Here is a 12926-nt window from a genome sequence, read left to right as displayed (position 1 = left end):
ACTCTATCGTAAATAAGGGTATTGGTCAGAATATACTAATCAAACACTATCGGGCGAAGCCAGCCTTAGAGCCCGACGCTATCTCCAGGAACAGAACGGACCGCAGGAGTCGCCTGATGAACCCTCCTCTTCGCTTCTGAATCTCTCTCTCCTCCAAGTTCCCACGTCGGGTGACACTGACGCCGCTCATAGGTCTCCCTTGCTGTTCCGGTTCGAGGGAACGAACCACTGGCAGCCAAACAAACTACGCCGTACTTTTTTAGCTGCAGGTCTGTCTCCAAGGCTGGCTGAAAGACCCATCCCCAGTCTCCAATATTTCCCCAGAGTACAGCCTGCCACGGCATTCATGATTTTCGCCCGTTCAAGGTTCACACACATGTCAACCGTTAGGAACCGCCCGAAACCTTGTCGTCCTCCTTTTCTTTTTCTTGCTCTCTTTTTTGTTTTTTACTCTGGTGCCAACTGTCCGATCACCTGATCGAGTACCTGTCTGACGGGTCCAGACCTCTCATCTCTCCTCCACTCACCGAGGGATTTCCGTAGCTCCGGGTCTATCTCCCGTCGCGCCTGCTGGCAAAGTTTGACGTATGAGCTCGTTGCCTCTGCACGTCCCCTTCGGATTGCCTCGACCAATATGTCAATCTCGCAAGAAAGTAACTCTCCAGCTAGTGTCGCCAAGAGCCCATGCATCTCGCGTAGATGATTAGCTTCGCTATCACCCTTTGAGGCCCAAATGGTCAATTGGGTAAAAAGGAGGCGCAGCTCTTCGTACAAAGAAATCTGCACCTGTTTTCCTCCTTGCTTTACAGCTCTACGGATGTTTGACTTCAGCTCAGTCAGATAGTCATCTACCTCGTGTTAGCTCAAATAATAGCAGAGTCTCGGGATCCAGGGAGTAGTTTGTTACCTGAAGGTTTCACAGTCTGCACAGCCGGGCTGAAGGTCTGCAAAAGACACTTCACACAAGCCGCCAGCGTGTTCTCCAAAGTTTGTTTCGCGCTGGGACCGCTGCCTGAATCGACATCCATGGGATCTCCTGCATCCTCCTCAATCTCACCCAGCACTTTGGAAACGATGCTGATTGCTTCAGCCGTGAGATTGAGGTCCTTGCGCGCTTGTGCCACTCCACCTAGAGCAGTCAGGCCATGTGGCCGATATGCAGGGTTATTCCGCTTAGCCTCGCGAATTGTAATGGTCTTGTTTCGCAGATCAGTCCGAGCTCGTAAATAGTCTAACCAGTAGCCAAACTGAAACTAAAATAGAAAAGGGAGAGATACGAAAATACAAAACAAGAAGGAAAAAGCAAAGAAGGAAAGAAAGAAAGGACGAAAGACATACCTTCATCAGCTCCCCTAATCGCGGCTGGTCCTGCCACAATTTCTCTGCCTGGCCCGCAAATCGTACGAATGCCTTGAGCACATTTTCTTTGCCCTCCCACGTCTTACCGGCCAATGCCTTTTCCAGGACAGGCCAGAGATACTGGCTGGTGGGCAAGTCGATCTCGGAATCCAGTGACATGATACTGTCTCCGATTGCCAGCGCCGCCGTGTGCTTGATGGCCCACCGGGCTGAGTCTAGATTATCCCTGACCAGGTCCGTAATCTCTCTGACGTACAACGACACAGCCCGATTACCCCCTACATTATCCTGCCACGTCTTATCAAAGACCTCGCGAACGTGCTCGTCTAGGTCATGTTTCGCGACAAAGACGAACGGAAGGGAGGTCGACGCAAATGCCATAAAGCGATCATTCGACAATTTCGACGACGAATGCAGGATCTCGGCTGAAATCACCCGCTGGTTGGCATCTTCAGCTGTCAAGTATAGAGTTTTGGCGTACTCTATCGTTTTAAGGATTCGGTCGTCGGAGGCTAGCCTCATCAGGTAGCCAATCGATGAGCAGTACGATGCGCTGACGGTGTCGTTCCTGTCCACAACGTATTTTCCGAGGAGCTGGATGAAGCGGTCGGCGTAGGGCTGGAACAGGATCGATCGCATGCTTAGCAGGACTAGCACTCGGCTGCACCCGACTTTGGAGGGGAGGCCAACGGCCGAGCGAAGCACGCCTTCCAGCTTGGCTGCGAATTCCTTCATGCTTGCATCGTCGAGCATGTCGACCAGGTAGCGCTCAATCACTTCCATCATGGGGGATGTGCGAATACTAGACAGTCTCATTTTGTCAATCTCTTGCCCGGTCAGTCCGTACTTGTCTGCATTGAGATGGACGTAGTTGACTGCCTGGGGCTCCAATGAGCTAAGGCAGTTCAAAAATTGTTCAATGATGCTGGGAACAAACGGACGCAAGGAGCTACCTGGTCCCTTTTTGATCATTTGAATGAGAGCTCCAAGAGCGAAACCCTGAACTTCCTGAACGCTAGATTCCATCCCTTTATCGCTGAGCAGGAACGGAATAGTGCTCTCAAGCATAGTCTTGACTCGTTTTGTGTCTGGTTCGCTCGCTTCGAGAGTACGAATAACAGAGCCAGTGATTGTCTGACAAAGCTTGAGAGCCGCGATGCGGACACTCTCCTTGATATCGTCGACGAGCTTGAATGCCTTGGTGAAGATCTCGTCGACGTACCTGGAATACACCTCTGGCTGTCGGCCCTGGATCAGATCCGCGATGGCCGTACAACTTGCTTGCCGCATTCGCCATTCCCTACCAGCCAGCATGCTCTTTAGAAGATCAGTCATGATCTCGTCAAAATGTTCGGTAATGACTGCGTTTGAATCTTTGACCAGTGCAAGCCAAATTGTGTTCATGGAATGTTGCACGTTTGGGTTCGGGTCAAATCGGTACCGGAAGAGTTTCGGATAGATCTTGTTGTTCTTTGCTAGGTAGCCATTGATGCTAGAGTCGGAGAAAATACTGCTGATACCGATCTTGCTGAAAGCGGCTCGGCTTGTCCAGAGCGCATTGTTGGAAGCCAGCGACATGAATCGATAGACAAGGGTTGGGTCGCCCGCCTCGGAGGCAAGGTTCATAATGTCCTTGTATGTGTTGACTGAGGAGCCGCCACCAGTGGGTAGGGCTCCTGGCTCGAAGAGCTCGGTGTTCTCATTGATTGCGCCTCCGCCGAGGTTTGCGCTGCTTGCCGTGAACGAGTCCACCAAGTCTCGTACAAGGTCATCCTTGAGGGATTGATCGCCCATTTCGTACACTAGGCTTAGACCTTGAGCTCCAGTTTCTTGAACCATCTCATCACGGTCGCTTAGCAAACTAGCGAATGTGATCTGGCACTTGCGTAGACGATTCTGAACGTCTTGCATGTGGCCACAGTTCTTCACCAAGCACAGCAGCCAGATAGCAGAAGCTTTCCGTAGTGATGGTTTTAAAGCCCTACAGTCAGTGATGAGCTTATCAGTAGTGTCCGCAAGAACCGAAGTCGGAATCTTGTTCTTGGGCAGAGGCTCATCAACGTCAAATTCAGGAACCAGAGACTTCGAGTCCCAGCTGGCAACTGCATTGCCAAGCGCTTCACCTATTGTGAAGTGAATTTCCGGGCTCTTGAGTTCATGAAGACCGTAAAGAGCATTGAGCAAGTTTCCAAACTGAGGAATATCATTTGGAAAGTTGAGCACAAGTAATCCAATGGCGGAAATGGCAAAGTTGCTTTCTGCTTTGGCATCCTTCACTAACTTGTCCTTGACCGTTTCCCATTCAGCTTCGGAGAATGTAGCTGGAGACAGAAGACTAGAAAGGCTCAACTGTCCAATAGCTACATGCGCAGCTTGCCTGAGGAGAGAGTCGCGCGAAGTTTCGATCATAGAGAAGACAATCTTAACAAACGAGCTGACATGTGCCTCGGAAACTGTCTTCGATCGGAAGGCAAGCCTGCTGAATGTGAAGCACAGTGCAAGAACCGCCCCTCTAACTTTGAGGGACTTCTCGCCAACAGCCGACTCCCACGACCCCAACATGCCCGACCATTCCGTGGTTAAGCCACTCAAGTCTTCCTGTGAGAAAGCAGGGTGGGAGGCCAAGATACCGATAGCTCGGGCGGCCGTGTTCTGAGCGTCCTGGTCATTGCTCGACAAAACCCCTTTCAATGAGAGCGCCTGTGGGAGAAGCCATTCAACGGAAGTATTAGCTGCAAGCGAGCAGATACTGACAAAATGCTCTCCACATTGCCGCCGACCCTCCCGACGTCCATCGACAAGACCCGTGAGAGTAGACTGCAGAAACGTGCCCACTAGCTCTTGGTCATTAGCCTTCATATGCTGCTTCAGAGCTGCTCGTGCCTTTTCATCCGTCGAGAGCTTCGAATCGAGCTTGGACTCCCAATCTTGCTCTATGTCGAAATCCAGACCGGCTGCTGACAGAGATTTCCAGAACAGTATATTGCGGAGGAAGGTCATTGCAGGTGCAAAAGAGTCCCTATATCTTCCCTCGAATACTCCAAACTGGTGGCTTCTCGGATCGACAGTGAACAATAAAAAGTTTGTAGCCTCTCTGAAACTCGGGAAGTCAAAGTAAGTCGTATGCGAGGCCTTATCCTTCACTGGATTAATGAGTCGGAACCAATATGGATGCAGTCCCTTTTTGCCCTCTTCCACGATTTCCTGCCGTTTGTCCGAGCCACCTGCAACAGCCATGAGATCGATCCAACGCGCAACGACATTAGTAAATGGCAGAAATCTGTTTGCGAATCGCACAGCTGCGTACTGTGGCCCCCGGACAATCCTGCACCCTGTGTCTTCGTCATCATCTCCAGGCTGAGTCCTCATCTGAGAAAGCAGGAAATGACTTAGGTCTTTCTGGAACTCTGGGTCTCCCACGTCCATTGATGAATTGAGAATACTCCCTAGAGCTTGCTCAATGCTGACGAAGAACTGGGGACCGGAGTCATCACAACTAAGCGATGTGAAGAGCCATTTGATCAGTTCGAAATATGAAACAGTTTCGTGTCCAGCACTAAACTGAAGATCGGCCTTGGGTACAATGATACCAATGCTCTCGTAGGCAAGAGCGCGTAGACTCAAGTCTGTTGCAGGTAGCCGCTGGCCACTGGCGCCGGGACTAGGCCATCCTTGCGAGCGGATAAAGTCCATCAATCCAGCGATAACCTTCGGTGCCATCTGCTTGAGGTCGTCTGATGAACCCATACGAACGACCCATGTTGTGAAGTTGAAGATTTGAGTTCGTAACTTGGAAGCTTGCAATCCTTGAGAAGACCTCGCCGCATCCGATAGGAGACCATATTCAATCAATTGGAGGATCTTGTCTGTTTTTGCCGTAGCCGCAACCGATTTTCCCAGGAAAACAAGAAGCTTGGTCTGCAGAGCAGGGCGCGCCGGACGGGGCCCTTCTGGTGACTGAGAGCCAAAATACAGGTCATAAAGCTGCTGTACCACTCCTGGATCTTCAAGGTTTGGCGTAAATCTCTTCAGAAGCTCAGCAGCAAGATCAGACAAGCGAGAGTTGGTGTCTGCAGAAGCAATGACTGCAGGCATGAGGCGTTCCGAATCGTTAAAGGCCCCGCTGGAGATGAAATCCAACACCCGCACTTTCGTTTCCGTCAAGTTCAGCCCGCCATCTTGGGCTGGATTGAATGTTTCAGTAGCGGGCACATCCTTATTGAGAAACTTGTATTCTGCCGGTGACAGACCCGGACATGCGGTTGTCTCCTTCTCAGCAGGTACGAGAAGCAACAACTTTGAGAACCAATGAGACAGGAATGCCGTATCTTGGTCCGAAAGACCCAGCCGAGTCTTCAAGTTCCTGTCATCCGGACTGTCCCGTGGCGGAAGCTTCAGTAGTGGCAAAAGTCGCAATACCAGATTGAACACCACCGCTCCCTGATTCACAGAGGTCCCAATTTCCGAGATGCCCTGTAATAACGGCACCAAAATCTCCACTCTAGCATCAGAGCCCGAGCGATCAATGCCTTGCTGAAGATAAATCAGGTCAAAATGCCGAATTAACTGCACTTTCTGCTCCTTGAACTGCTTGAGCAGCGCTGCAACGGGGAGTTTGATCGCAGGCGCCTTGACTCGAGTATTAACGTGCTGACAAACTTGAATCACCTTGCTGCGCACAGCATGACTGTCCGAGCCGAGCTTGAGCAACAACGGAGCCAGATATGTCCCCAGAAGAGTTTCCAGCTTCTGGTCTGTATCTGCTAGAGCAATCCTAAGCTCGACTTTGCCGATCAAGCTCAACTCCCTGACCTCGGCATCATTGGTCGTGGCCATATTTGTGGTTTTTGAAGGGAAATGCAGACTTGTCTCAAGCATTAAGAACAGGACACATTTCAGTCAAGAATTTAAATAGTTTAGAAGCTGAAAAGTAGCTGAAAAACGCAAGTTCGCCCCCAAGCCCGCATGTAGGTAGAAACACCCAACGTCAGCTGTAGTGGACCTGGTCACGATAACACCAAATGGGGCCATAATCGGATTAGTCATTCAGATACATCGGAGCCTCATATACCAGGCCAGAACTATCATACATGTCACCAAGATGTGGTCATGTCAAGTTAATCATTCATTATTTTCTAGCTGCACAGATATATATGTATATTGATATCAAACAGGATATACATCATCATGAGTATGCTTTCTCTACGTACGCTCCCTCGACGCAACGATTCTCTGCTCCGCTGCCTCAGCCCTCAAGAACCTTGCCACCTCGCCGTCAGCGCTCAAAGAACCGTTCGTAGTCTGCTGTTGCCTTGGATTACCAAACAGACACTGCCACAGGTCATCCTTCTTCACCATCTCGCCACCCCAGACACCTCCTTCCATCAGCTTGGACAGCGGGGCATCTTGCAGCTCCAGAGAATTGGCAGAGTCGATAGCAACCTCGCTGAGGTCGGGCACAGTGCCATTTATGCCGTTTGAAGATGAACTGGCATTATGCCCATTTCCGTTTATGGGAGTTTTGCCTTTTTGCTCTCGTTCTTTCTGGATAATATGGTCGAGACGTCGAGATACCGAAATGTCGTAAATTGATTTCTCGACGGTACCGGAGATCAAATACATCCAAACGGTGGTTGGATTGCGTTGACCGATACGATGTACTCGCGCAATGGCCTGTAGTTCAATTGCTGTGTTGATGAGAGGTTCACAGAGGAAGACATGAGTTGCATTGACGAGGTTCAAGCCCGATGAATGTGCCTTGGCGTGTAAGAGGAAGCATTCAATCTGTCACGTCAGTACATGTCAAAGGGTAAATTGAGAGCGACATACCGCTGTATCATCCTTGAACCTCTGGATACCATCGGGTTCATCAACACTGCTATATCCAATCTTGAATCGCTTGAATGCAGCCGCGAGATGTTGAAGAAAGCTCTTGTACTGTGAAAAAACAATAGACTGAGCGCCAGGGTCGTGGTGTCGAAGCCATATAATATGGCGCGCGAGGGTATCAATCTTGGTTCCAAAGGAGTCCTTGAGGTCGAATTTCTTGATCTCGTGCAAGGTCCCTGACCCTATATCTGTGTAGATAGAGTTGTTCGAATGCCGTTCGAGTTCGATATTTGGCGACGGCTTCTCCTCTTGAACCACAAACTCTTGGGATTTGTATGTGATTTGGTGGAAATCATTGCTTCCTAGGCGCTTTTTGCAAACTGGACAAGTGCGATGTTGATTCCACCATAGCCGCAAGCAGTCCTTGCAATATTTGTGACCACAAACCGTCAAAACACCTGGAAAGTTAGCTTGATCGCATCCCCGTAGTTCAGTAAACGGACTCACCAATTTCGAAGCTAGACTGGCAGATGATGCATATTTTTGCGCTCTCATCGGCCCCAGACTCGTCCCGTAGATGAATCAGATAGCGACCTTTCGCTTTCAAAGAAGAAATCTTCTTCTCCAAATCCTGTTCCTGTTTGAGCTTCAAGTCAAAGACGCCTTGGTCAAGAGGCTTGCCAGAACTTTCTTCATCATACGGCGCCACGGTATCAGAAATCTGCTGCAGTTGGCGATAGTACTCCAAACGGTTGTTCATAGTATCACGGAACATTTCAACCTCTTTCTCCAGGTTAGAGTCAGTCTTTGTCTGCTCGGCAGATAGTGAAAGCACGTTCTTCAGTACCATCGTGACGATCTCGAATTCAGCACGAGCTCTTGAACTCCCCTGGTTTGCTTGCCACTCGAGTGAGCTACCAAGGCTACGGAGCTCCGTAATGATACCACGAAGATGGCCAAGGTCGCGGCTAGGCTTGAGCTCGTTTCTTTTCTTCATGACCTCGAGGTACAACGTCGGAGAGGGCCCCTCGCCTTTTTGCGCTTGGGCTATCGCTTGTTTGACCTCGTGGGCGATGAGATGGTTGTTTTGTCCAGTTAGAGCGTCATGGCGGTCCGCGAACAATGCGCGAAGCGCTTCCATGTAGACGTACATCTCATCCTGATGTTTCGTAGACTTCTCATACTCATCTCCTTCCAGTTCGGAATCATCCTCTTGGTCAATGAGAGCCTGTGAGAGGAGTTCGATCATCTTCTGGCGCCATTCAGTGTATTGTGTCGCGTGGTTGTTCATCACATCACAAAACTCCTCGAGTCGTTCGAAGACCCTACGAGACTCGAGTCCTTTGCTGTAGAGGCGGGCCTTCATTTTCGGGATCGTCACGAATTCTTTCTTTTTTGATCTTTCCTTGACCCTTCTCACGTAGCGCCTGGCTCTCTGAGAGACATCAATCAACATCTCTTGTCGTATCAGTTTAGCTTTGGCGTAAGCATCCTCCTCCATCTTTGTCAGTACTTGAAACAGCTCGGAGTCCGGTTCGGTGAGCTCAGGGTCTGATTTTATCTGATAGTAAGCGTTTCCGGTAAAGAACATGGATATATGTTGTACTTCAAGGGCAGCACGTAGTCTCTGGCGGAATGCCTGCAGTCGAGTACCCTTTTCAACCTCTTCATCATCATCGCTATCTGACAAATCGTCGTTCTTTGCCCCGTTGGCCATAGGCTGCTTATTCTGTTCGATCTGTAGTCTCTTTCGACACTGTTGCACAATCTCACTGGCGCGATTCAATGATGTCTTCCAGAGGTCAAAGGCCTCCCGCTTGCGTTTCGCGTTCTCAAGTAATTGTCCACGGCGGAGTTGCGACATAAGCACTGTGCGTTCCTCGGTATGTATGGATGCATCATTCTGGTCAATCATCATCTCCAAAACTTCGTCCACCGAGCGCAACGGACCATTGCTGGCAGCAAACCCTTTGCGTCGATGTCCGGTGGTGAAAAGACAGGACTGCCGAAGTCGAACAAGCCAGCCTCGCATCTTTTCTATTACAGAAGGGTCATTCGAGTCCCAATCGTCAGCACGAGGATTTCCAGAGAAATCAAGCCCGCAATCATTGCACATTTCCTCAAATAGCTGTCTATAGCTTTGCTCCTCTATCGCAGTAAATGGCACTGTAATGACAACTCTCTTTTGAGGCGGTAGGTGTAGCTCTTTTCGAATGAGATCTTTGCTGTGCCGTATTGTGAGTTTGTTGATGATCTGAGGTAAAAACGGTTTACAGTTTCTCCAAATGGGTCCGCAAAAAGGCTCGTACTGAAGGAAAAGCAGAAGCCCGAGTAGATCAGTGATGTCTTTCTTTAGAGGTGTTCCGGTCACAGCCCATGCCATGTGGCGAGGAATCAGTCGGGCCACCTTTGCTGCATTACTGACACCACTCTCTATCATCTGGGCCTCGTCGAGACATACACGCCACCATGAAATTTTTACTAGCGGTGACTTCCTGGGTTCGAAGCGCTTCTCATGTCGAAGATTCCTTTTTGGAGCGTTGCTCGCGTAGTGTATTTCTCGCGCAAGGACATTGTAGGTTGTGAGCACCACATCATTATCAGCCATAAGCTCGACGAGCTCTTCATCTGATAATGTTTGGTGCCGTTGAATGCCAGTATAATGGAAAACTTGAAGTCTTGGCGCATGCAATTCGATCTCCTCTTTCCACTGCTCTAGAATCACTGGTGGTGTTATAATCAGAGTTGCCCCTGTTGGTCTCAACCCTTCACTCTTCACTCCCGCAAATGTCTCTTCGGGGCGCAAAATACGACGGTTCAGACACATTAGAGATATCATCTCCACAGTCTTTCCCAGCCCCATTTCTTCGGCTAAGATCCCTCCCCTGAGATACTCATCCACATCGTACCATCCAGACAGGTCTCTCGTAATGATCATGTAGAGCGGACTAGCATAACAGGTTTCACCATCCGCGTCAGTGATCTGCTGGAATGACACTGGCAGCTCGGTGTTCGAAAAATCCTTAGTTGGCACCACCCGACCCTCGGCGTCCAGCTCTTTGCCTTCTCTTGCCAATAGCCACCGCACCGCGCGCCTCTGGAAGGGGAATAGCTCGCACTCTACCATGTCGCATTTGACCGGCGCTGAAATTTCGGGCGTATCCGGAGGAACGTGGACATTATTATAGAAATCCCGAGGCGTCCATCCATGGTCCTCTATGCGTTTTCGATAAGAGTCGTAGTCCTGTTTGAGTGCGTATCTGTGAAAGGCAAACAGTACAGGCGGAGGTAGTTTCAGGAAATCAACTATTTCGAGAGAGTCCCTCCATAGTATGATGGTTTCGAGGAGGAAGGATGTCCGATTTCCTACGTAGCGAAGAGTAGATTGGTAGCATATAGTTGGCAGTTTAGTGGCGTGACAGCGATCGGCGCACGTTAGCTTGCTTGCAGTAACTAAATCTCTGCCAAGGTTAACAAGGTCGGGGTCCCTGAGTGTATCGATGAAGACAGTCTCTTCATCCTGAGTTGTCTCCAATTCCAGGACCACGTAATCGACTGGAGTCTGGTCATCACCATGATAAAGGTTATCGGGTCCGTCGGCTTTGAGAATGACGGGAAGATTATGTTCCGTGCCAGCAGATTCAGCCCACTCGTCCTGCGAGGTGTCTGCTAGTGCAAAATCCTTTGACCGGTCAGCAAGAATATCATATGTGTAATATCAAAGACGCGATTACCAATTGCAGATGGAATCGTGCTAGAGGGGTGTAGCCATTTGGGACTAGCGATGCTGACACCCCGCCTTCCCGCAAGCTGTGCACCTTTGAAGCAATTTTGCGGCGCTTGATAGAAGGACCTTCGCTCTCATTATGGCGTGTGAATGCTTGCGCCAAAGTATCAGGGACCGCGCCTGGAATGGGAATATAATCAGCAATGTAGTCCTCCGTCAAAACGTGTTTGATGCATGCTACCTTGGTAAAAAGACGCCGCTTTCGCCACAGCCATTTGTAGACTTCCCATGGCTTCTTAATCCCCGCCTGGAGAAGAAGGAAGAAGACCCCGGGGGGGCCCCAATGATTTATATGCTTCGATAGCATCACGTGCTGATAAGAGCGGGATTATCGGGCTAGTGAGACCCACTGGGGCCACCACTGGGTCCTGGTGGTGCTAAATAATGAAAGTTTATGGTAGAGATCGTGGCTTCATGGTCTATGAACTCTATGGTCACTCTAAATCTGACACAACAGTGCCGTTGACTGCCCGGACATGTCGTTGATAAACCACCCCGTTGACATCGCTTTCAAATGTATCACTTGTGTCGCCAACCGAGGAAGAGTTGGTATTGTCTGCTGACGATTGATAGGATGCTGAACCCCATTGCGCCGTACGAAGATGTGATGGGCCAGAAACCAGAGTGTACGTCGAAATACCGGGCCCCCCGCTTGAGTCGATTTGAAGACCTCTCCGCATCCAGGCATCGATAGTAAGCCCGCCATCCACGCTGCCATACGTGGTGTTCACAAACAGCGGATACTCAAAGCTTAATTCGCCGGTATCTGCTAGATCACCAAAGTAGGCCGTGCCCGAAGTATGCTGCACAGTCTTTTGGCTCAACCCCTCTTGATTGAAAAAGCCAAAATTGGAGAATGAGAGATTCTGGCTCCATATAGAGTCATTTGATCTGACAGTAAGGGTCCGTTCTGCCCGCACTGAGTATGCCAACGACACATTTGCCCCAGTGCTGTTCTGAACAAGGTGCCTCGTGGTAGCAAAGTCTGGTGTGGGCGCTATCAGCTCAGGGGCAGCACTTGAGGAAGTGGCGTTGTCGGATAGGTAGAGGAATATGTTTCCTGAAACAACCCAGTAGGAGCCAATGGCGTCAGTCAGCGTTGCCATTCCATCATCTGAAACATTCAGGCCCATGATCTTGATCTCGAAGGAATGATAAGAGCCGTCAGTGAGCACGGGCAGAAAGGGCGTAATGTCAATTTCAGGCGCTCGTAGGTCGAATGCGTCGGTCCCGACTATGGGACGCCAGAAGCCCGGAACAATACCACCAGTAAATATCACAGGATAGGGCCAGAAAACGCCGGCAAGATTGTCGTCAATGTAGAGCTGGATCTCACGGAATGGCGAGTGTCCATATAGCTCACCAACTTCATCGTCGAATGTCTCCGTATCCGACGAAAATACATTCGACCACCAGAATTCTTCCGTAGATTGACCACACGCCGATATTGATACAACAGCACGAGAAACATCAGGGTCGAACTGATATGATACCTTGGCTTCCTGGTCTGGAACGTTGAATGCACTTGATGAGTTGCTAGCTGAGCTTTGCGCTGATATTGGGTGAATAATGTCTGGAGTCTTGACGGTTCCCTCGTGCGAGAAATGAGCCACCACGATCACGTTGAAAGAGCCGGTGTAAATGTCGGTGATCAAATTTCCCAAGTCGAATATCATCTTCTGGGGCTCTTGCCATAGCACGTTGTACTGCGATAGATCCTTGATATAAGTCCAGATAATCCCGTCCGTTGTAGGCTCCGCTGTTGATGTCCGGAACACTTCGACGTCTCCAAGCCACATGTGTGCTAGTCGATCATACTGCCTGCCTTTTGAAGTTACCGTGAGGTTTATTCGGACCGTATCAAAGTCGCAACTCGGGGGATTATAGTAGCCTGCTGAATTAGCATGGTATGACTATAAAACGGATAAGCTTACCGACGAACGGCTGCCCG

The 12926-nt window shown here is 49.9% G+C and overlaps 1 protein-coding gene across 1 annotated transcript; it reads right to left on the bottom strand.

Moving 5' to 3' along the window:
* Positions 1 to 447: 447 nt before the first annotated feature.
* On the bottom strand, positions 448 to 12774 carry BDV14DRAFT_192273 (proteasome stabiliser-domain-containing protein; the record flags this gene model as incomplete). Its single annotated transcript, XM_073771610.1, has 15 exons — positions 448 to 848; positions 908 to 1196; positions 1339 to 1368; positions 1405 to 1431; positions 1468 to 1483; positions 1517 to 1585; positions 1616 to 1977; positions 2011 to 6060; positions 6628 to 7143; positions 7189 to 7646; positions 7696 to 8578; positions 8609 to 10231; positions 10923 to 11041; positions 11574 to 12333; positions 12379 to 12774. 15 exons carry the CDS (start codon positions 12772 to 12774, stop codon positions 448 to 450), a joined length of 9999 nt encoding a protein of 3332 aa, XP_073624413.1.
* Between the last annotated feature and the right edge of the window lie 152 nt (positions 12775 to 12926).

This window comes from Aspergillus stella-maris (assembly GCF_047715825.1).
Source record: "Aspergillus stella-maris strain CBS 113639 unplaced genomic scaffold BDV14scaffold_64, whole genome shotgun sequence".
NCBI lineage: Eukaryota > Fungi > Ascomycota > Eurotiomycetes > Eurotiales > Aspergillaceae > Aspergillus > Aspergillus stella-maris.
The sequence above is the reverse complement of the archived record's forward strand: the minus strand, read 5'-3'. Positions and strand labels throughout refer to the sequence as shown.